Here is a 23,865-nt window from a genome sequence, read left to right as displayed (position 1 = left end):
CTCGTCTTTTGATTTTACTAAAGGGCTATAATCTTTTTTCATTAGCCATTCTAAGGGTTTGCATTGAAGTCCTAATCAAAATTATATTCATCCATGTTTTGCTTATTATATATTATGATTAATGAAAGGTTCTACCGATCTAGGATCGATTCCTGTCAGTGGGCCCATTGGGCTATTTCTCATTCCAGCCAGTGCTCCACAACTGCTGTAACAAAGGCCATGGTATGTACTATCCTGTCTGTGGGATAGTGCATATAAAAGATCCCTTGCTGCTAATTGAAAACAGTGGCCCATGAAGTGGTGACAGTGGGTTTCCTCTCACAATATCTGTGTGGTCCTTAACCATATGTCCGATGCCATATAACCGTAAATAAAATGTGTCAAGTGCTTCATTACATAAAACATTTCCTTCCTTCCTTCATGAAAGGTTCTGGAATGCAAAACTTAATATAAACAACAGACATAATGGACATCAAAAATTACCTTTTAAAGACGATTCAAAAAAATTATTACTGTACCAGTCTATTTCAAAGTTACCATGTTTGCTTACAACAAATAAACTTTTTCCTCTGAAAAAAAGGCAACTTCTTGATATTTTACTATGTCTGGGGGTAGGGTGGGGGTTTGTATGTTATAATAGGTTATCATAATGCTAATTCAGTTTTCAGATAAGCAATCAAACTGTTAGGTGTAATTTATATTTATTTATTTCCTGGGTTGAGACCCTTACATCCATACCAGTCAATGTGGCGATGTCGAGGATGTGACTGGGTTTGAAGGTCTCAGCATAACACAGAGCATCGGCTAGAATCAATCTGCCTTCAGCATCAGTATTGTCCACCTGGAAATAAAACAACATCTGATTAATGTCAGTGTTTTAGCAGTGAACTTGGTACAGTGGCACAACACCTCAGCACTGAGCTGGGCACAGGGTCCAGTGGCAGATCCAAGTAAAACAAGAGGTACATGACATGCCTGTCAAAAGTAGGTCGCTGTGACCTAGTTATGGTATGCGACAAACCATCATTCCAAGTTCTACTTGCAAACAAGGTTTGATGATTCTATATGAATTGATAAGGAAGATATGGCCCGGAAATGAAACATTTACGGACGGATGGACAAACGGATCACACCATATCATAATACAACTCATGAAAGAATGCTGTATACAATGTAAGAATGCTCAGTGAGATATGTGAATCTGCAAGCATACACAGATGTTAAAAGTCTCCTTTACTTCTCCAAATTCCAAATCTGCACCTGGGGACTTATAGCAGTCTTTATGGCAATGTATAGCGAATAACTAGTTAATGAGGTGGAATAAATCAGTTTTATCCTGTGAAGGTAAGAATGGGAAATTCCATGAGACTTGCCAAGTGGATTTTCGAATTCAGCCTGAAAAGGATAAAGCCGATATCCTACACATACGTCATTAGCTAGTTATTACTTTTATCCATAAAAAAATTAAAAGAAAAAACTATTATATTTCTTTATTTCGGCTACATTGTCAAATGAACAATTTTGTAAAGTATATATGCCTGTGACATTCCAAGTCATAATCTGCTCGTATACATTTGTCTTTGTTTTAATCGGTCAACATAATCAGCCAGTAGAAACAGTGAAAAGTGATGGGGTCCAACAACAATTTTTATCACCACAAATGAAAAACGGGTGTAAACTATCAAGTAAACTTTAATGAATTATGGAAATAATTTAATCTTTTATTCAATTTTTTTTTTTAATGCAGCAAAGAATTTAAGTTTTAAAATATTGAAAACAAAAGTTTACAGTCAAACAGTTAAAACATTTGAACATTGTATTTATCAGTGAATATACAGATGTGACCTCTTCAGACTTGAGGCAATTTAATACAGATAATTTTCACAAGTCTAGTGATTCAAGTATTAACAATAATACAGACATTTAGTTAAACATGAAGTACATGTACCTCACAAATGGCTTGAATACAGTAAGAGCATAATAACATTCACTAAACATTCACTAATCCAGACTTACCTGTATTGTTTTCCCGTTCATGGCGGTGACGACGTCGCCAGGCTTCGTAGCCTTCCCACTCGGCATGTTCTCACACAGAGGAATGAAACCTACATGCAAATAGAATATTTTTACTTCGATACAACAATTTGAAAAAATACATGATAAAAAATTGGAATTTTCAGCTGATGTGTCAATTATTAAACTAGATCACAGAATCTTTCCCATCCTGATCACACGTCTAAGACAAGGGACGAGCATGCTTCCATGATAAAAAAATGAGTATTGTTCATATGTTATGTATTTTATATTTCCAGTTCACTGCATGTAATAGGACTTTGAGAATTGAAGAAATACCTTTTTTGGGATCGATCCCCATCAGTAAGTCCATTGCACTATTTCTTGCTCCAGCCAGTGCACCACGACTGGTACATCAATGGTTGTGGTATGTGCTATCCTGTCTATGGGATGGTGCATATAATAGATCCCTTGCTGCTAATTGAAAAGAGTAGTCCATGATATGGCGACAGCGGGTTTCCTCTCTCGATATCTGTGTGGTCCTTAACCATATGTCTGATGCCATATAACCATAAATAAAATGTGCTGAGTGCGTCGTTAAAGAAAACATTTCTTTCGATATAACTTACGAAAAAAATTATTTGCGTTTCTGAAAAAGTACAATGATCATCAAGGTTTGAAATTAATTTTGTGAAATGGAAAGCAATATTTGCTCATCAAATTTTATTATGGAAGCAAATACTAGAATGTGAGAAGTACTAGGAATTGTACTGTATTTCATGACTTCTAACTAGATTTCTACAGCCCTTGAAATAAGTGACTAACGATCAATCAGGTCTCGTGTCAGTCAGGACATGCTGTTTTTCCATAAGAGATACTTATTTTTTAATAATGCATTGTTTTTATGATTTTCTCAGGCAAATGCTAATCGGTTATGATTGAGAAATACCACATATCAGGGCTCGAACTTAATGACAGCACCGACGGCAATTGCTATTGTTAGAATATAAATTTCAGGGCTAGCTCTGGGTGAGAAAAACATTTCGCCAAATTGTCTATTAAACTTCAAAAATTGCAGAAATCAACAGATATTTTCTTTAAAATGTCAATTATTACCTGATATTATTTTAAATTAAATTTAAATTTAAATTAAAATAAAATTTGTCAACTGCTTTCAAAATTCGCAATTGGTGAATTTGGCGAGTGTCAGAGCTAGTCGTGAATTGCTGAATTGCAGGGAGCATCACTGATGGCACTTTTGTGTTGTAGGCAAAGTTTCTCAACAATGACAAAATGTATACACCTGGTGTACATTATCTGCAGGTATTTAACATTTGCACATTTGAAATATGTCTGCATAAACAAAATAACCTTTCTATCAAGTTTATTTGCTGCAAAAGTTACTTTAAAAAAAAATGCCATAGACAGGCTCAAAATTGCAGTGGGAGATAAATTCTTAAGTTGGAGCCCGGACATATAATATTAATCATTTACCACAACTATAGCTTATTTTAATGGCTATTACTAGTGTAACTTTGGTTAACAACAAGACTTGAGACAAACAGATAATACCATACGATTTATATTATCACTTCTGAAAATAACAACTTCTGGATATACATGTATCTATGGGTCTGTCAATATAGGATGGAAACAAAATAATCTTGGGAAATTAAAGGGACATACCCTAGTTTTTAAACACTAAGGCATATTTTTCACTATTAGAACCATTTATGATCGCTAAAATCAAACATTACATATATTTTATTGTTTAGATTATTCATTTCCATACATCCGAAGTGTTTCTGGTCATCCTGGTGTTTCTAATTCCATAAAATGCATTTTTCATATGTTTAAAACACACGTGCGTCTGAGAAATAACAGTTATGGAGTTGGTTTTAGTCTATGTTTAACGATATTTTACTGTTTCAACGTAACATACACTTGTTGCTCTCTCTTGTAACGTTATACAAATGTGTTACAGATTTGTAACTTAACCAAACTTAGCGTCCATTTTTACAGGTTGAAACTAGGGTCTACGCCTTTAATTACAATGTACAAGCACACACAAGAAAAAGAGAAAGAAAAAGAAATGTTTTATTTAACGACGCACTCGAAAGAAAGAAATGTTTTATTTAACGACGCACTCAACACATTTAATTACGGTTATATGGCGTCAGACATATGTGGTTAAGGACCACACAGATTTTGAGAGGAAACCCGCTGTCACCACTACATGGACTACTCTTTCCGATTAGCAGCAAGGGATCTTTTATTTGCGCTTCCCACAGGCAGGATAGCACAAACCATGGCCTTTGTTGAACCAGTTATGGATCACTGGTCGGTGCAAGTGGTTTACACCTACCCATTGAGCCTTGCGGAGCACTCACTTGGAGTCGGTATATGGATTAAAAATCCCATGCCTCGACTGGGATCCGAATCCAGTACCTACCAGCCTGTAGACCAACGGCCTAACCATGACGCCGGTAAGAAGAAGAGATTATGATTCATACCTCTGATATTAATTGGTAACTTAAGTTGACCAATCGCAAGGAGTGCGCCGACCACACAAGCGGCACCACCCATATCTGCTCTCATCTTATCCATATTGGTCCCTGGCTTCAGAGATATTCCACCACTGAAAAAATTGTCATCATCAAGTCATTATTTACCTAAAATGCAGTTGTTGCTAAAAACAATGCTACTTACAGGGACTACATGTATCTTGAGTTTTCAGTCCTAAATAATAAACACACATCCAGCTTTTCTCCTGCTTTGACCTTTGGTAGAATTATTTAAAATTTTGTTTGGCCATTAGAAGAAATCATAAATCTACAGCCTACATACAAAATTATTTTTGAGAAAAATTGATACTGAGATACTACAAAGCATTACAATGTCCAGAGAAATGCATTGGTTATACAAATATTCATATTCTAAGCAAGGAAAATGTAAATAACTTGTAATTTTTGTAATGTACATATATTTTATTTGCCATAGACCTTTTAAAATGGCTACAGACTCAGAACACACCCTTTAAGTCAAATAGATATTCGTTAGCTGGGTTAAACAAATATAAGTTCAAGGGCCATAACTCTGTGAAAAATGTGCAAATCGTCACACAAGTCAAATGTGATCTGTATCAAAAGCTATACACAAAATTTCAGTTCAATATTTTAAGGCATTGTGAAAAAAGGTCTCAAAAACATTTTTTTTTTTTCTTTCTTTTCAATGGACATAACTGAAAAAGTGGTAAATTGCCATGGAAAAAAAAGGTTTTGTTTAACGACACCACTAGAGAACATTGATTATTAATCATCGGCTATTGGATATCAAACATTTGGTATTTGTGACATACATGTATAGCCTAAGAAAGGAAACCCGCTACATTTTTCCACTAGTACAAAGAGATCTTTTATATGCACCATCCCATAGGTGTAGCAGTTCTAAAAAACACTATGCTAATTGCAATTTGTTCTTAATATTTGCACTGATTTAGAACACTGGACAGAAGTATGATTTCTGGTTTAAAATTGACATACATGTAGGTGAGCATTTTGCATCCAAAATCTTTCACAATTGTCGTACATGTAGGTAACAATTTCTTAAGTTTGAGCCCTGCTGTAAACTGGATGATAGATAGAGGATATGATAACCTATTGTTATATACAAACCCCCACCCTACCCCTACACATAGTAAATATCAAGAAGTTGCCTTTTTTCAGAGAAAAAAGTCTCAATTTTTATTTTATTTTTTCTTTCTTTTCAATGGACATAACTGAAAAAGTGGTAAATTGCCATGGAAAAAAAAGGTTTTGTTTAACGACACCACTAGAGAACATTGATTATTAATCATCGGCTATTGGATATCAAACATTTGGTATTTGTGACATACATGTATAGCCTAAGAAAGGAAACCCGCTACATTTTTCCACTAGTACAAAGAGATCTTTTATATGCACCATCCCATAGGTGTAGCAGTTCTAAAAAACACTATGCTAATTGCAATTTGTTCTTAATATTTGCACTGATTTAGAACACTGGACAGAAGTATGATTTCTGGTTTAAAATTGACATACATGTAGGTGAGCATTTTGCATCCAAAACCTTTCACAATTGTCGTACATGTAGGTAACAATTTCTTAAGTTTGAGCCCTGCTGTAAACTGGATGATAGATAGAGGATATGATAACCTATTGTTATATACAAACCCCCACCCTACCCCCACACATAGTAAATATCAAGAAGTTGCCTTTTTTCAGAGGAAAAAGTTTATTTGTTGTAAGGAAACATAATAACTTTGAAATAGACTGGTACAGTAATAATTTTAACACATTTTAGAGTGAAAATTTCACTATTTCACTCTAAAATGTATTATCGTCACTGTAGAAAGTGTTATCTTCACTGTAAAAAAGCTGGAACTATTTTGCTACTGGCATTTAAAAAATAAAGGTAAATTGCCAAAAGTTATATAATAAATAGAAAATTTCATGTTTTTATTTATTATATAACTTTTGGCAATTTACCTTTATTTTTAAAATGCCAGCAGCAAAATACTTCTGGCTTTCTTACAGTGAAAACAACACTTTCTACAGTGACGATAACACATTTTAGAGTGAAATAGTAAAATGTTCACTCTAAAATGTGTTATCGTCACTGACTGACTGATAACACTTTTATTTCTCTGATATTTTAAGATATTTCACTAAATGTTATAAAATAAGGCTTGTTACGGCTTGTTATGCCATCTCAACATAGGTCACCTGTCAAATGTAACACCTTTGCCCACCAGAGCAAATAGAGAGTTATCTTTTGGTGCTCCACGATATTCTATTTCCAAGAACAATGGAGGTTCCACAGATCCCTGGGTCACCGATAAAAACGCTCCCATCTTGTGATGTTCAGCCCAAGCCATGTCCCTGTAACAATCCCAAAACAAGTGTGTAAAGATATATATATATATATATACACACACACACACACACACATATATATATATATAAATATAAAATATAGACACTTTGAAACTAAACTTTTACGTTACTAACATGACACACCACATTACATACAAATGTAGATCTAAGTACAAAAGCATAATTACTCTAATAGTGAATTAAATTTGGTCTCATATACCACATGCTCCCTTATTTTTAAAACAATGTTTTAGTATAGAATAACAGGTCACAACATCGCACAGTGCCATCTATTTTTCTTTTGGTAATTGAGATAATGTAATCAATTGTCAGTTCTATAATCAATGTGGCTGCAATTATATGAAATTATCATTCCATATTCTATTGCTTCTTATTTACCCACATATTACTCACATTAATCCTGATAATGCAGGGCCATACTCTGATCAAAATCCTAGGGGGAACACTACTTTTTATAAACAAATGAAACACTATACAAATTAAACCACGAGATGTGTATGCTATTTCCTGGAGTAAAAACAAAAAAGTGAGATTCTCGGGGGAGTGGGGGATAAACTGCCCTGTAAAGTAAAACACTGTCTACAATATTTATTCCAATATTAAACTATATTTATTGTGAGATTCTCAGAGGGGCAACTGCCCCTCCCCTCCCCCATCCCATCCTCCCCAGAGAGTACGGCCTTGTAATGTGAAACACTGTCTACAATATTTATTCCAACATTAAACCATATTTATTGTGAGATCACTCAGTTTTTAGTGAAGCATATAAAGCTCCTAATTGAAGACACTTTAATCATGTTGTTTGCTATTTAGGTTTTTTGTTATAAACACTTAACCTGACCTATTACATCACTACATGTACATCCCTACCTCCACCTGATGGACTGATCTGAACATTTAATTTTTACATAATAGACAATTATAACTGGATCATAATTGATATTCGATTGTTTGTTGGGAGATCCAGACAAGTCCATATCATGAGGCGGGGGAGGATATATGAAATTTCATTTTATTTCAACTTATTTGTGTGCTTATATCCAATTAAGGTTCAAGCATGCTGTCCTGGGCACACACCTCAGCTATCTAGGCTGTCTATCCAGGACAGTGGGTTAGTTGTTAGTTGGTTAGTGAGAGAGAAGAGGGTGTAGTGGCCTTACACCTACCCATTGAGCCCTTAAGAACTCACTCACGGTACCTTCAAGCCTGTAGTCCGATAGCTTAACCACTGTGCCATCGAGGCCGGTTATATAAGAAGTCAAGTTGATGTATTAACAGAAATAGCCACTCAACACTTACCTGCTATTTATTGTAAAATCTTCTAAAATGCCAAGCTTTTCTAGCACTCGGTTTGCAAAAATGGTTGGGGTCATGTGATTCGCTGGTGTTTCCATGAGTAACCGTGCAAAATTCTGTCCCTCTGCCTGTACCGTGCCTTGTCGCCAGCCTTCTGTTGCACTTTCTCTGATAAAAACACAAATGGTCTGACACTACAACCAACATCAATATCATGTAGCGTCTATTTAATAAATAAATGTAACTTTAGATTCTCAAGACACTGAATCGACTGTAAATGAATGTTTGAACCTGAATGTTATATGTAAGGCTCGAACTTAAAAAATGGCACCTGAATGACAACTGCCATAGCTGCAATATGAAGTTAAGTAGGTGATGGCCTTTGCACATGACGGTTTTTTTTTTATCACTGGATAACAATTAGTGCCATCAGTGGAAGGAATAATTTTTAATTTTTAATTCTGTGTTTATTTCTTGCAAAAAAAACATTCCTGACTTTGCTGCATTGTAAGATATTTCCGACTAATAAAATATTTCTCCAATTAAACTTACATATTAAATATATTTTCTTTTTTAGAATAACAGTGTCTGTGTGTTGAATGTGTTTCTGGTCATCTTAATATTTGTAAGAAGCCCAAACTGGATTTTGTCTTCAAATAATTTCGAATGTACGAAAAAACTATATTTTAGGAAATAAGATTACATTTAACCCAGTGCAAATATTAGTACGATCAGAAAAACATTTAATATACAGCCACTAATATTGTATGCACAAAAATAATTACAATTGCTAAAATGTCTCTGTTAGTCAACAACAACTTAAAAATTGCAGCAAAGTCAGAAATGTCCCTTTAAAATTACCACTGGTGAGTATTTTACCAAAGGCAAAATATAAAAACTTTTTCACAAGTAACACATTCTGAAGTTCGAGCCCTGTTAAACAGCCAGACTACACCAGTGCAAAGTACCAAGTCCTTTAAATCACAGAGACCACAATTTTAATATTGAGGATCAAGATGTGCAACTGTTCATATAAATTGAATTTTTGTCTGGCTCTACCCAACCCTGATCTCCTATTAAAATTAAATAAATAAATAAATAAATAAATAAATTGCAGCATTCAAATTTAAAAATGGTGCACTTAAAACAATGAATATCGTGAACCAGGATTAATGATTACACCCCTACAGGCTTGAATGAGAATAGCCCAATGGATTCCCCAAATGGATCGACCCTATTCCTAGATCAATTTGGCATCAGTACCACTGGGTTACATACTGCAGGCGGGGGGGGGGGGGGGGGGGGGGGGGGCGGGGGGACGGGACGGGCGGAGGTGGCAACTGCCCCCTCCAGTGCTGGAACAAATCCTCAAATTTGGGCAACAACGATACAGATATTCGGTCAAAATGAGCTGGCCTGAAATCTTTCCACCATGTATTTCCATCAATCTACCACAATATTAGTTGTAATCCATATAACAATGTCTAGTGATTCTATTGCAACCCTATATACATGTAGCTGTTTGGCAGTAATGCTAACATGAATAAATGTTGTTATCCAGATTCTAGCATTTTTGTTTAATTTGGATAAAAATCAGCCTGCACCCCTACACCCCCCCCCCCCCCCCCCCCCCCCCCCCCCCCCCCCCCCCCCCACACTAAAAATGGGAGCCTGTACTCCTATGTGCACACCTCCTCCCCAATGCATTCGATGTGAAATAAAAAACCCGTTATGTCCTACAGGAACCCAAGGCTGTGACATAATCTACATCTACAGCATGTACTGACTATTATAGATGGACAGCAATATACTAGAGCTGGGCAGTATTGAAATTTGAAGTTTGGTATCGGTATCGGTATTCTTGGGGTGATTTACCTCGGTATCGGTACGGTATTCGGTACTGACATGATACCGATATAGAGCGCTATTTTCGGTATACTCGGCTTTAAATGCATGCCTGTGTTATGGCTCACCAGCTAATCTCATCTAAATACAATTAAATTCCATACACAAGGCCTCCTATGATTTATACCAATCCATTTTGCGTTCGTCAGATATATTATTAGTGCTTTCCGGGAAATATTTTTCAAAACCGAAATTTTGGTATTTTGACATTTTCTCGGTACGGTAAAACGGTATTGACATAATACGGATACCGAACAGTATATATGGTATACCGCCCAGATCTACAATAAACACATGTAGCTGTTTTCTAATCTGTACTCACGCATCGCCACGTATGTGATCCGTGTAACATGACAGCCAAACGTGAGGTTTCCGCTTGTCTTTGTCCTTCAGCTCATCATAAACAAACAAAGCAAGGTTGCTTCCTTCAGCCGCAGCTATTCCAGAAACAAAATGTATTTAAAAATACATAGAGATATTGTCATAATCCAGTACAGGACATTTGTTTTGTTCGATGGGTGAAATTTTGAAGTACAGTGAAACCTCTCAAAACCAGACCCTCTGTAAACCAGAATTCTCTCCAAACCGGACGTTATTCATAGTCCCTTTTCAAATATTAGTATAAAAAAGAACCTCTCTAAACTGGATACCCCTTATAACTGGACATTTTACTTTGTCCTGAGGGTGTCCGGTTTAGGGAGGTTTTTACTGTAGAATAGTTCTCAGTAAATTCCGCCTACCCAACTGAGCACTTTTACAAATAACTCTAAGCATTCTTCTGGCAGGATATACCGCCCAGTGTTACATCTTCCTTAGCCATAGTCGGTGGAAGCCCTGTATTCCAATCCAAATTTAAATCAGTGTCTCTCAACAATAATACATACATGTAACAAAAATCAAAATCAATGAATTTTATTTACAGTTATATGGCGTCAGACATATGGTTAAGGACCACAGAGATATTGAGAGAGGAAACCTGCTGTCACCACTTCATGGGCTACTCTTTTCGATTAGCAGCAAGGGATCTTTTATATGCACCATCCCACAGACAGGGTAGTACATACCACAGCCTCTGATATACCAGTCGTGGTGCACTGGCTGGAGTGAGAAATAGCCCAATGGGCCCACCGATGGAGATCGATCCCAGACCAATCGCACATCAAGAGAACGCTTTACCACTGGGCTACTTCCTGCCCCCAGGAAGCAGCAACAGAGATTTGAGATTACTAGCACAGACAAGGTATGGCTGATGCTAAAGCCCAATAAACCACCTATACAGATTTCTCATGCAACCACCGTTTCTAAAGACAGATTATGATGTCGGATAAAGCAAAGTCATACACAGTGTACGCATAGAAGAAGTTTGTTTTCTTTAACGACACCACTGGAGCACACTGATTAATTAATCATCGGCTACTGGATGTCAAGCATATAATTCTGACACGTAGTCATCAGAGGAAACCCGCTACATTTTTCCTAATGCAGAAAGGGATCTTTTATATGCACTTTCCTACAGACAGAAAAGCACATGTTGTGGTGCACTGGTTGGAACTAGAAAAAAACAAATCAGCTGACTGGATCCACCGAGGTGGTTCAATCCTGCGACGCAAGCACCTCAAGCGAGCACTCAACTGACTGAGCTAAATCCTGCCCTCCGTACACAAAATCGATCATTTGACCTCTAGATCATCGTACAATGTAGCTGAAATAACAGAAATAATAGCTTTTCCCATTAATTTGTATGGTCTGCAGGATGAAGATAATAACTAGGATGAAGATAATAACTAGTTAATGACGTCAGATATTGGCTTTATCCTGTTCAGGCCAAATGAGATATTCCACTTGGCAGAGTCTCGCAGAATTTCACATACTTACCTTCAAAGGATAAAGCCGATATCCGACGTCATTAACTAGTTATTCTCTCATCCTCAGGCACATAGGACACAGCTAGCCCATGAAAGAAAGCTATGTAAGAAATTTCTATCTCACATGGGATATCACCAGACCTGTCAACCCTCCCGGATTCCGCGGGAGTCTCCCGGTATTTGATCAAATCTCCTTTCCTCTGTGCGGGAGACAGTTTCTCCTGTTAAATGACATTTTTGTAAGCATAAAAAAAAAATCGATGCTCTTTTATCAAAATAACAGAAGGGAAGTAACTCTGCCTTTTTTTCTCATTCGGAAAATGTCGACTACTTTTGGTTTCTGAGAATGTAACAGGCCGAATTGTCCCGACTGTTTAACCTTTGCCGAAGTGAGAATTGTGGGATAGCCTATTTATATTGTTAAAAAAGCACATGGAGTTTATAAAATGATGTGTTATTATAATGTTTGTTGTCATCGTAATGGCTACGAAGCGTGTTGCCGCTAATTAAACAGGCTGTGTATTGACATTCAGTGTTGCCATATAAAAAAAAAAAAACTATCCAATTTAGTTCCAATAGCCGATGATAAGATTAAAAATCAATGTGCTCTAGTGGCGTCGTTAAATAAAACAAACTTTACTTTTAATAACACCTCTGAATTGTAAAATGTCTTCCCACTGGATTACATAATGCAACTATGACAAATCTGAGTTGACAGCGATACACACGATGCATGTTAAAATCACATGTCACAGCAAGACAACGAAAAGACCAATTAGCTGTATAAACATACTTGTGTCAGTTAATTTTGTATGTTTGTGCGGTAAAATGTTGGTTATAAGGGTACACTTCAAGAAATTATTTTTGTACAATTAAAAAATGTTGTTTGACATTGACATAAAGTTACTCACGGAAATGGGTGTAATTCCGGTATATTTCACACGATGTCCGTAATGAGGTTTTACTTATGATTAATGAAAATACAATGTTTATTGCATCATTATAATGATTTTAAATCAGTACCACGCCACCGTTCCTCATTATAGTAAAAACTGAATATTAATTTATAAGATTTATATAAATTTGTCTTTGGTACTTAGGTACACTAACCACAAATGATAATGTAACGCAACCTGTAAGGCTGTAAGTGTAATACCGTAAATGTACTAATTAAATTTTTTATTTCTTGTTCATGTTCTTAACATTTTTGGATAAAATATTTTTTTTTTTTTAAATATGTATTAAATCATAATAATATTTAAACTTAAAACAAAAAAATAATTTTTTTTTTTTTTTTTTTTTAATGCCAAGATCTAAAGTTAAGAAGTATATATGACATTATAAAGTATTCATATAACTTATTGTAATAATGTTTTTTTAAAATCTTGCGATTTTGGGTTAAATTGTGTGAATTTAAAAAATCTCCTGCTTTTTGACCAAATCTCCTGCTTTTTCAACACACACCTCCTGCTTTCTCTTGACTAAAGGTTGACAGGTCTGGATATCACACGCTTGCATTTAAAATGACGTCGTTGGTAATATATGAAGTCATATTAATTCGAGGTCGTGATGTGAGGTCATTAGACTGAGTTTTAAATTAATATTTTATTATTAAAACCTGCATTATAAAAGCTCTCTTGTTAATTTGTAGTGTTAAATTTTATTTAACACATGAAACAAACACGACAAATATGATAGTATAATTTATTTATGATAAAATGGTCAAATAAAAAAGTAACGTTTTCAGCCATCTTTGTCTGTTCGTGTAAAATAATGGTCTATTTAACAAACAAATGAGAGAAAAAGACTCCATCGCATACGGTCATGTGGGAAAGAAAAAGTACACCTGAGGTGGTGAAAATTTCGATCCTGGGACTTGGCAAACCTTGCCCCAGGTTGAAATTTCCACCACCTCGGGTGTACATTTTCTATCCCACATGACCGCATATGATGGAGTCTTAGTTTCTCTATCTATACCCACCTTCTGGATGGCCACAGGGATCCACAGATACATCCAACTCATGCAAATCTCGCATTACTTTAACTCCACCTGGTAAAAAAACAAATCATGAAAATACAACAAATTACACCACATTCAGAAGATCTCCAGGGGTCTATAATATTAACAATCCCCATATACTAGAACTGACTGAAATTTTTATATGTTAATGTTATCATGTCTGGCAGGCAATGTTTCATACTGGCAGATTTTGAAAGACTTACAGGTGATAAAAACACTGTATTGACTTGCATTAACAATTACAATTTAAAATTTAGGGATGAATTTAAAAGAATACATGTAGGTAATAAAATATCCAAACCTCCGACAGCTGTTCGGACACTTTCTCGACTTTCGTCAATCTCCTCCAGCTCATTGTAGCCTTGACCTTGCTTCCCAATACAGCTAACAGCAATGGAAGAGAACTCTTTGTCCACTCCATGCAGTACTCTGGTGTGTCCAGCCTTCAGTTTCTTCCCAGCTCTGTAACAACAGTAGTTGACAAGTGGCAACAGAATCTCATTTTAGTATTATACTGACACTAGTGTTGAGCTTCTCCAAATACCAGTGTAGTAAGATACCGAGTGTATAATCAACAAAAATCTAATTTTAGTATTATACTGACACTAGTGTTGTGCTTCTCCAAATACCAGTGTAGCAAGAGACCGAGTGTATAACCAACAGAATCTCATTTTAGTATTATACAGACACTAGTGTTGTGCTTCTCCAAATATCAGTGTTACATGAGACCGAGTGTATAACCAACAGAAATCTCATTTTAGTATTATACTGACACTAGTGTTGTGCTTCTCCAAATACCAGTGTAGTAAGAGACCGAATGTATAACCAACAGAAATCTCATTTTAGTATTATACTGACACTAGTGTTGAGCTTCTCCAAATACCAGTGTAGTAAGATACCGAGTGTATAATCAACAAAAATCTAATTTTAGTATTATACTGACACTAGTGTTGTGCTTCTCCAAATACCAGTGTAGCAAGAGACCGAGTGTATAACCAACAGAATCTCATTTTAGTATTATACAGACACTAGTGTTGTGCTTCTCCAAATATCAGTGTTACATGAGACCGAGTGTATAACCAACAGAAATCCCATTTTAGTATTATACTGACACTAGTGTTGTGCTTCTCCAAATACCAGTGTAGTAAGAGACCGAATGTATAACCAACAGAAATCTCATTTTAGTATTATACTGACACTAGTGTTGAGCTTCTCCAAATATCAGTGTAGCAAGAGACTGAGTGTATAACCAACAGAAATCTCATTTTAGTATTATACTGACACTAGTGTTGTTGTTCTCCAAATATCAGTGTAGCAAGAGACCGAGTGTATAACCAACAGAAATCTCATTTTAGTATTATACTGACACTAGTGTTGAGCTTCTGCAAATACCAGTGTAGTAAGAGACCGAATGTATAACCAACAGAAATCTCATTTTAGTATTATACTGACACTAGTGTTGAGCTTCTCCAAATATCAGTGTAGCAAGAGACCGAGTGTATAACCAACAGAAATCTCATTTTAGTATTATACTGACACTAGTGTTGAGCTTCTCCAAATATCAGTGTAACATGAGACCGAGTGTATAACCAACAGAAATCTCATTTTAGTATTATACTGACACTAGTGTTTTTCAAATACATGTACATTAAATACAAGTACATTACTGATCAGCGAACATTTCAAAGGGACTGTCCAGATTTTGCAGCCATTGTAAGATATTTCTGACTAAGAGTCTTTTTGGCGACTAAAATTATATTTTGAATACATTTTCTGGTTTCGAATACTATGTTTGTATATCCAATGTTTATATTATCTAATGTGCTAATATTTGTAGCAATCATCATTCAAATGTTTCCATAATAGCCCCTTCCCCCCATCATATATACAAAATTATTGGAAGATATCATATGGTGTGGGCTACTACAAACATTAAGCGACAACAAAAATATTGCTTATACAGATAATGATATTCTAAACAAGAAAAAGTCTTAAATATGTAATTTTAGTCATCAAAAAAGATCTATTACTCATAAATATTTTACAATGGAAGCAAACTCAGGATAACTTTAATATTAAGTGTATGTACCAGGGGTGGGGAAAAGCCCTTTTTTCCCGGCCTGGGACCGATTCTCGATCTCTGAGACCAATTTTTTTTTTTTAAATGCGCGTTTGTCGGTCAAACTTTTGTCATTCTTGCCGGTCCGAAGCACCTGTCCATTTCTATTTTTGGAACAAATTCCTATTGGTCAAGTGGACCAGCCAGCCCCAGACATCGGTATCTCGTGCATGATTTAAAATAATAAATAAATAGTGGTCAATATGGCTGGTGTTTCAGACGTTTGTGATTTTAAAGTCTGCCCAAGTATATCGCCAGTCACTGAAGTTGAACCTACAGTAGTGTCAATCGACTGCCACTAGGCTAGACATTTGTCAAAGTCGCTGAGCCGGTCAAGAGATTACACAAACATTAACGATAGCACCATTCTTGGTTTAGAGAGCCATCAAGGTATTACACTCCAATTAAAACAAAGGACCCAGAATTTGCAACTGGTTACAATCAACACCTGTCAACACCTATGTACGGAGCTATGTCGGGTCGAGTGTCCTAGTCTGAAGCAAGAGGCTTTTGTGCAATACAAACTGCTTAAAATAGCATAAAATATAATGAAATAATCTATAAATGTATTTAATGTAGTGTATCCAATAATTATAAAGGATTTTAAAATTAACAAAAGGTTTTCACCTTTTTTAACAAGTGGGAGTATGCAGAACAGCTACATGTACTGTTATCTCAAGAGCTAGTAGAAGTCAAATTTCATCCAATCAGTGATGATGTTATTACTCTCTTTGTCTAAACATGTGCTAGCTCAGGCTGTCAAACGCTTCGTACTTTTTATACATATATGGGAATTAAAATTCATAACTTTTATTCCTTTTTTATATTATTTATTCTATTATGTAAAATATATACAATTTGTGGGGGTTTTCACTGATCATATGTGATTAATTTTTAAATTTTGTTCATGTTTTCATGTTTATCGTTTCGCGTTCATGATTCAAGATAAAACTATACAAATATCACTATGATTTTTTTTTTTTTAAACTATTTGGCAAATATCTTCTTTTTTTTTTTTTTTTTTTAATTCCTTTCTCCCTCTCCCCCTGGTAGTGACGACATCAAGTGGAACCGATTGACAATTTTATTTTTCCCCACCTCTGGTATGTACATATAGGTACAGGGTAAATGTATTTGAAGCAATTTAATATTGACTAAAAAAATTACTCAGGATCAAAGTATTTTGCTTGCCATGCACAAATTTTTATCTATAAAACCTTCATATCTATGCTGTGAAGAATGAGCAGGAAGCGGAGAGGTCTGAAAACTCACACTGCCAGAAGTTCAACAAGTTTTCCCCCAGTTCTGCTGTTTATACTCTGTGCGGCTGGAGTCAACACAAGGGGCTCACTTTCTGAAGCTGGTTCATACACACCCAGTACCAAACCTTTGTTCTGAAATATAAAAACAAAAATGGAATCCAGGCTCGAAACTTGCCCAAAAATATGGTGGCCAAAAAAATAATACTGGATGCTGGCAAATTATGGTAAGAGACCCACGAGCATAATTTTAATGTGGAATACAAATATTAATAGTGGCTCATATGTTATAGCTGTAAAGAAGATCGCCCACATATTATTTGGGTGACTAACTCCATTATTTTTTTTAACATTTAAGTTATCCAAACAGGACATCAGTCGCATTTGGCAACCTGGCCACAGCCCGTTTTGAGCCCTGTGGAATATTTCAGACTGGCATACATGTATGTATAGATCTGTAGATTACTTGCTGATCTTATCTCAGTACATACAAGTACATCCGGAAAGACTCAACTAAGTAATGAAATGATGTGACTACATGTAAATGTGTCCTCAGTACTTAGTGTTATGCTTGAGCCATCAGACTTGAGGTGAGTATACTGGGTTGGTGTTCTACAGGCAGGTCTGTGGAAATGTTGGATTTTTCATTCCAGTACCGGCTCCAGTCCAGAGTGAGTGCACCTGGAGCCCAGATGGGGAGGTTTAATACCACATACACAAAACCTTGATGATAAATACCAAGGTTCTTTTAGGTATACAAGTACAATGTATATCAAATCTTTTTTTCCTCAATAGTTCATCGAGGGACATATATGTATTGATCAGTGTTTCTGCCAGAAAGAAATTTTTAGGTATGGAGAATTGAATGCAATCACAGTCAGCAGGGGTATGGGGGGAGGTCTCCCCCAGAAAGAAATTGGGTTAAATTTAGCATTAGGGTTAAGAAAATCATACAGTAATGGTAAGAGTTATTAATTTTGTCAAAATATTAACTTTAAAAAATAAAATCTGCTAAAAACGTGCGCCATACCCTTTGGCAAAAACACTGTTGATGTAAACAATCATGTTCAGACTTTATTTATTTATTAATTTATCATTGTTGGATTTTCAAAAAGGTATATATTTTGACATGCACTTAATGTCAACCACAATAAATGTCAAAATAAGAACCAGACTGAACTGTTTATCTTGATGAATGGCTCACCTCAAGCTCTAGAACTTTAGGGAGCAGGGAGTGTGATCTAGCTCAGTCGGTAGAGTGTTTGCCTAAGGTGCTTTGGTCACAGGATGAAACCCCCACAGTGGACCCATTCTCTGACTGGCTTTTTTCCCATTCCAACCTTGTCCCATGACTGGTATGTGCTGTCATGTCTGTAGGTAAGTGCATATTATAAGATATCCCTTGCTACTGGAACAATGTAGTTGGTTTCCTCTAAGACTGTGTCAGAATTACCAAAAGTTTGATATTCAACAGCCAATGATAAATATACCAATGTGCTCTAGTGGTGTAGTTAAAAAAAACCCATGAATTTTAACCATCCACTGCAGGGCATCAATCCCACGAACCATTGGCAACACCTATAGTAATATAGTCTGTCCCATCATTCTATTAAAGGAAGGGACAATTAAGGCATTTGGCCTGGTGTGCATATTCAACGATATATAATGCACATTATTGCTTAATATCAACAAGTATAATCGTATAGTTAATTAATAAAACGGTTAAATGTGACGGCTATTATATATAACGGGCGCAGCCATTTTGTACCATATCAGTGAGTACGTCCTCTGGCGAGCTAGTGGTTACGTAATACTTAACGTGTAACGTCAGGAATAAGCCTTAGAACTAGAGAAACACAATCTACCTGGTTTTTGCGGGATGATAAATAGTCATACATTGCAATGTTCTGTAATAATACACATCCCAGTAAGTCTGCAATAAGTATATCCAGCACTATATATATTATTTTTTCAATACAAAATAAAATACCATTGTCAAAGTGGCTACACAACAAGTCGAAATAATTAACAGTGTTTTGTCCATTCATTAACCTACGTACTGAAATGATACACAGAGTGTTTTCTTAGTTAATTGGTCTATGCTGTTAGTTGTTTCTACCTGTGATTCCTGATTGGCAGGTGTGTATTTGATTGGTAATCAGACGAGCCAATTAATTGATGCTGTCTAGACACAAAAATACATAGTGGTATTGTGGAATATTACCTGTCGCCCCTAAAATGGTAATGGACATGGTTTATTGCTGTAAATATACTCTTCAAAAGAAGAAACGCAAAACCACATTGTCGTAACATTTGGAGAATTGATTTAATTATTGAATGGTGAGTCCGATAATTACCAAATGTTGCAGGATTGTTCACAATTCACTCTAGTCCATTGTGAGTAAGTGATAGGACACACCACCAAGGTCAAGGTCATCTGGAGTCAATACTGGGTGTGGCCTCCGCGTGTGTTGACAACTGCCTGGCACCGCCTGCCCATTGAAGCAACCAGAGTACGGATGACATCCCGGGGGATGGTGGCCCACTCGGCCTGCAAGGCTGCTGCCAGCTCGGGCAGGGTCTGGGGCTGTGGTTGTCGCTGTCGGAGGCGTCGGTCCAACTCGTCCCATAGATGCTCAATTGGGTTCAAATCCGGTGATATCGATGGCCAAGGAAGGACATTAATGTTGTTGTTCTGTAGGAAAGCCGTTGTGAGACGTGCTGTGTGAGGCCTGGCGTTGTCATGTTGGAACACTGCGTTGGCGTTGGCCATAACTGGAACGATGTGTGGCCGTAGGATCTGGTCAATGTAGCCCTGTGCATTCAGGTTGCCCTGCACGTGGACCAGGTCAGTTCTGCCAGTGTGTGAGATGGCTGCCCACACCATGACACTACCCCCGCCGAATCTGTCCACTTCCTGCACGCAGTTTGCCGCATAACGTTCACCACGACGCCTATACACGCGACATCTTCCATCATGACGTCGGAACAGAAATCGGGACTCGTCACTGAACCACACCTGTCTCCATCGCAGTTGAGGCCATTGTCGATGAATCTGGCACCACTGCAGTCGGAGTCGACGGTGTTGTGGTGTTAAGATGACACCTCGAACTGGACGTCTGGCACGAATTCCTACCTCACGTAGGCGGTTCCGTACGGTCTGGTCGGATATCCTGCGCAAACCTGGTATTGCTGCGGCTGTGGAGGTGGCAGTAGTCAATCGTTCCCGAAGGTGGCGTACCCGGATGTAGCGGTCCTGCCCGGGGGTAGTGACCCGTGGTCGACCGGATCTAGGGAGGTCACGTGTTGATCCATGTTGCTGGTAACGGTCCCACAGTCTGGAGATGGTACTTGGGGACACATGGAATGCCCTGGCAACGGCCGTTCTGGATTCGCCTGCGTCTAGTCGGCCGATGGCATTGTTTCTCTGCGGTTCACGGAGACGTGGCATGTCCTGGATTGTCAACTGTCGGCCAGATACAGAGGCCAGGCAAGCGAACACCCTGCACTTTTATACTGTCGGTGTTCATGTTGCACGTGCAGACAACGCACGTGCAGTGGTGACATGGTTTGCACGTGGCTGCATTTTTGCGAATATTCACATTTTGGAACTTTATTGTACAGTAGATGCGTTTTATCGAATGTAACCGTGGGAATGTGTTTGGGACATGCAATGACCTTATATTCACAAAGCATGAACCGGTAGGAAACATAAAATCGGAGTTATAACCCATTTGTACCCTTTTGCGTTTCTTTTTTTGAAGAGTATAGTTCTGTAAAACTATTGATTACGGTAAGTAGACTTTTCCATCTAAAACTACAGAACTGACCAATTACGTAGTCCCAAAGAAAAGAAAATTATCACTTGGGTATCGTGGGTTGTCGTTTTTGCTCCAACGTAGCATATCAATAGGCCTAATAGTGTACATTTTTCCTTTGGATTATTTAACAGAGAAAAATACTATAACCCCATTTTGTTCCGTTAATGCAACTTGAAATATATTTAGTTAAATAGTTTATTATATTATTACGTCATTTATGCTGTTTTACAAGTCAGATTGATCAAAGAGAAGCGCCTTGTTGAAAATTACTGCTTTGGTTTACACTGTACATACAGATGGTCAGGAGCTGATGTCACTTCGCCCCAAGCTATCCCACCGGACGTCACAAAAACGAAACAAAATGGCTGCCCCCAGTTAGCAGGAATAATCATGGTTTTTTATTAACTCTAAAATTACGCGTTTTTCATTTGCTAAAGTGTCAGTATGCATTGGTGGTCCGGGTATGCATCTTTCCAACACATAAGGCTCTTGTTTGAGTTGACCCTACCTTTAAAATATGTTTTGTAAATAATAATTATAATTTCGGAAAGATTTCCGCCCGCAGCCCCCCATTTGGGGTATTGAATTAGCGATATCCACTCGGCCACGTAGTGGATCAACAAGTGAGACTGCATTTTAATACTTTTAAATCTCATAGCATGTATTTTGATGGAATGAACTGAGTGTTTACGGAATAAAACGAACCTTTAGTCCCATAATGCCTCATTGTGTCTTCTGTGCTATATTTCTACCAAAAGCACCAATAAAAGCACCGTATTGGAGGAAATTTTACAAAGAATAGTCAAAATGTCTAATTTTTCAAAGGCAAAACGTAGTGATACTGGATTACAAAATATAAATATTATGTTGCTTTTATAGAACAAAATGTCTAAAAAGGTATTGTATATAACTAACGCTAACCTAGCCCGAGTACTTTGACTGTAAGAGAGCTAGACGGACATTACACTCTCATTACAGTCAGAGACCAAGCTATGTATTTTTTTGGCAATTCCCGACAACAAAAAGTTGGCAAAGATTTCCGCTCTAATACCACAACAATCCTATGTTTGACGTCAAATACCTTTACATCGATCATTTTTGAGTTAACTAATTAAAAAAAATCCACATATTAATCACTAATACACATAGTATAGAAAGGAATCCGACAGCACACACATTCAGCTACGCTTTGTGACACTCCGTCGCAAGAATTACAAAGCTTGGTGACCTATTTCGTGACGTAGATCATGTGATCGCCCACTGGGCAATTCTGCCTAGTAGACGGAATGGCTGAGTGGGCGATCATGTGACGCAACGTCACGATATAGGTCGGCGAACTTAGAATTCTGCTGTCCGGAGTTTGCCGAAGCTTAGCTGAATGTGGGTGCTGTCGGGTTTCTTTCTGTAGTGTGTGTATTAGTGATTAATATGTGGATTTTTTTTAATCAATTAACTCAAAAATGGTCGATGTAAAAGTATTTAACATCAAACATAGGATTGTTGTGATATTACTATTAGAGCGGAAATCTTTGCCAACTTTTTGGTTGTCGGGAATTGCCAAAAAAATACATAGCTTGGTCTCTGACTGTAATGAGAGCGTATTTATGTCCAAATGTCCGTCTAGCTCTCTTACAGTCAGAGTACTCGGGCTAGGTTAGTGTTAGTTATATACAATACCTTTTTAAACATTTTGTTCTATAAAAGCAACATAATATTTATATTTTGTAATCTAGTATCACTACATTCTGCCTTTGAAAAATTAGACATTTTGACTATTCTTTGTAAAATTTCCTCCAATACGGTGCTTTTATTGGTGGGGTGGGGGGGGGGGTGCGGGCGGATATTATCCCAATAGTTGGGGTTAGGGCTAGTGACAGTGCCAAAGGAAAGTCCTTCCAAAAAACGTTCCCCGCGGGACGGACTACACGTTGTAATGTGACTGCCATCGTCAATGTCAATTCGACAATTGTCAAGTCTTGTCAACAACTTAGAAACGTAGGAACTTAATGTGCATCCTGCACTAGTCAACAACTGAGTGTTAATCATGACAGACAACTGACACTCAGACCATCAAACAGTGACTGTCAACTCAGCAACTGGCATGCATCTAGATTCTAGTTCATCAAGATTAAACTCGTGTGAATGCACATGCCACTAAATTTTATTTTTAAATACTGCCAGCTAACCTTGCGATGTGTCATGCAAAATGTACGACAATTCCTTAGCATGTTGTTCCATCGTTTTGTGTGTTTGCAACCTCTGTACAAGATCATGTACTTCATGGAGGCTGCCATTGTTTTACGTTTGTAACAGATTTCCTCCAATGATAGGCGAACCAAGAGAAGACAAACTCGACAGCAATGGGAGAGGGGGTATATTTATTTATTATTACATATCAGTGTAAGATATTGCTAATGTCATAACAATCGCTCAGTATCTAACTAGTGTAATATTGGCGTGACGTGAGCGTGACGTAGATCATTTGCTGAACCAATTCGTAGACAAATAACGTGCAGTAGGTCTCGACATCTACTTACGTCTGCGTTGCAGCTTGTTTGCAGTTGGTTTGTAATAAATAAAATACTAAACTAGCTTGCCTATTATACCATTTTTATGAAACTCGTGAACAGTGT

The 23,865-nt window shown here is 37.0% G+C and overlaps 1 protein-coding gene across 2 annotated transcripts in view; it reads right to left on the bottom strand.

Annotated features, from left to right (window-relative positions):
• LOC121383925 (cytosol aminopeptidase-like) overlaps positions 1–23,533 on the bottom strand; it is a 31,224-nt gene extending 7,691 nt beyond the window's left edge. The window contains exons 1-10 of one of the 2 annotated variants that reach the window (XM_041514022.1): positions 23,419–23,533; positions 17,425–17,546; positions 14,335–14,495; positions 13,995–14,063; positions 10,471–10,585; positions 8,247–8,411; positions 6,777–6,932; positions 4,527–4,651; positions 2,017–2,105; positions 739–841 (exon numbers count right to left, since the gene is read on the bottom strand). In XM_041514022.1, the coding sequence (XP_041369956.1) occupies positions 739–841; positions 2,017–2,105; positions 4,527–4,651; positions 6,777–6,932; positions 8,247–8,411; positions 10,471–10,585; positions 13,995–14,063; positions 14,335–14,495; positions 17,425–17,546; positions 23,419–23,526 (1,213 nt within the window). In that variant the 5' untranslated portion in view covers positions 23,527–23,533. Of the gene's footprint in view, positions 1–738; positions 842–2,016; positions 2,106–4,526; positions 4,652–6,776; positions 6,933–8,246; positions 8,412–10,470; positions 10,586–13,994; positions 14,064–14,334; positions 14,496–17,424; positions 17,547–21,937; positions 22,063–23,418 lie in introns of those variants that run through there. The other variant, XM_041514023.1, reaches the window with a different exon arrangement.
• Between the last annotated feature and the right edge of the window lie 332 nt (positions 23,534–23,865).

Source organism: Gigantopelta aegis, chromosome 10 (genome assembly GCF_016097555.1).
Source record: "Gigantopelta aegis isolate Gae_Host chromosome 10, Gae_host_genome, whole genome shotgun sequence".
NCBI lineage: Eukaryota > Metazoa > Mollusca > Gastropoda > Neomphalida > Peltospiridae > Gigantopelta > Gigantopelta aegis.
The sequence above is the reverse complement of the archived record's forward strand: the minus strand, read 5'-3'. Positions and strand labels throughout refer to the sequence as shown.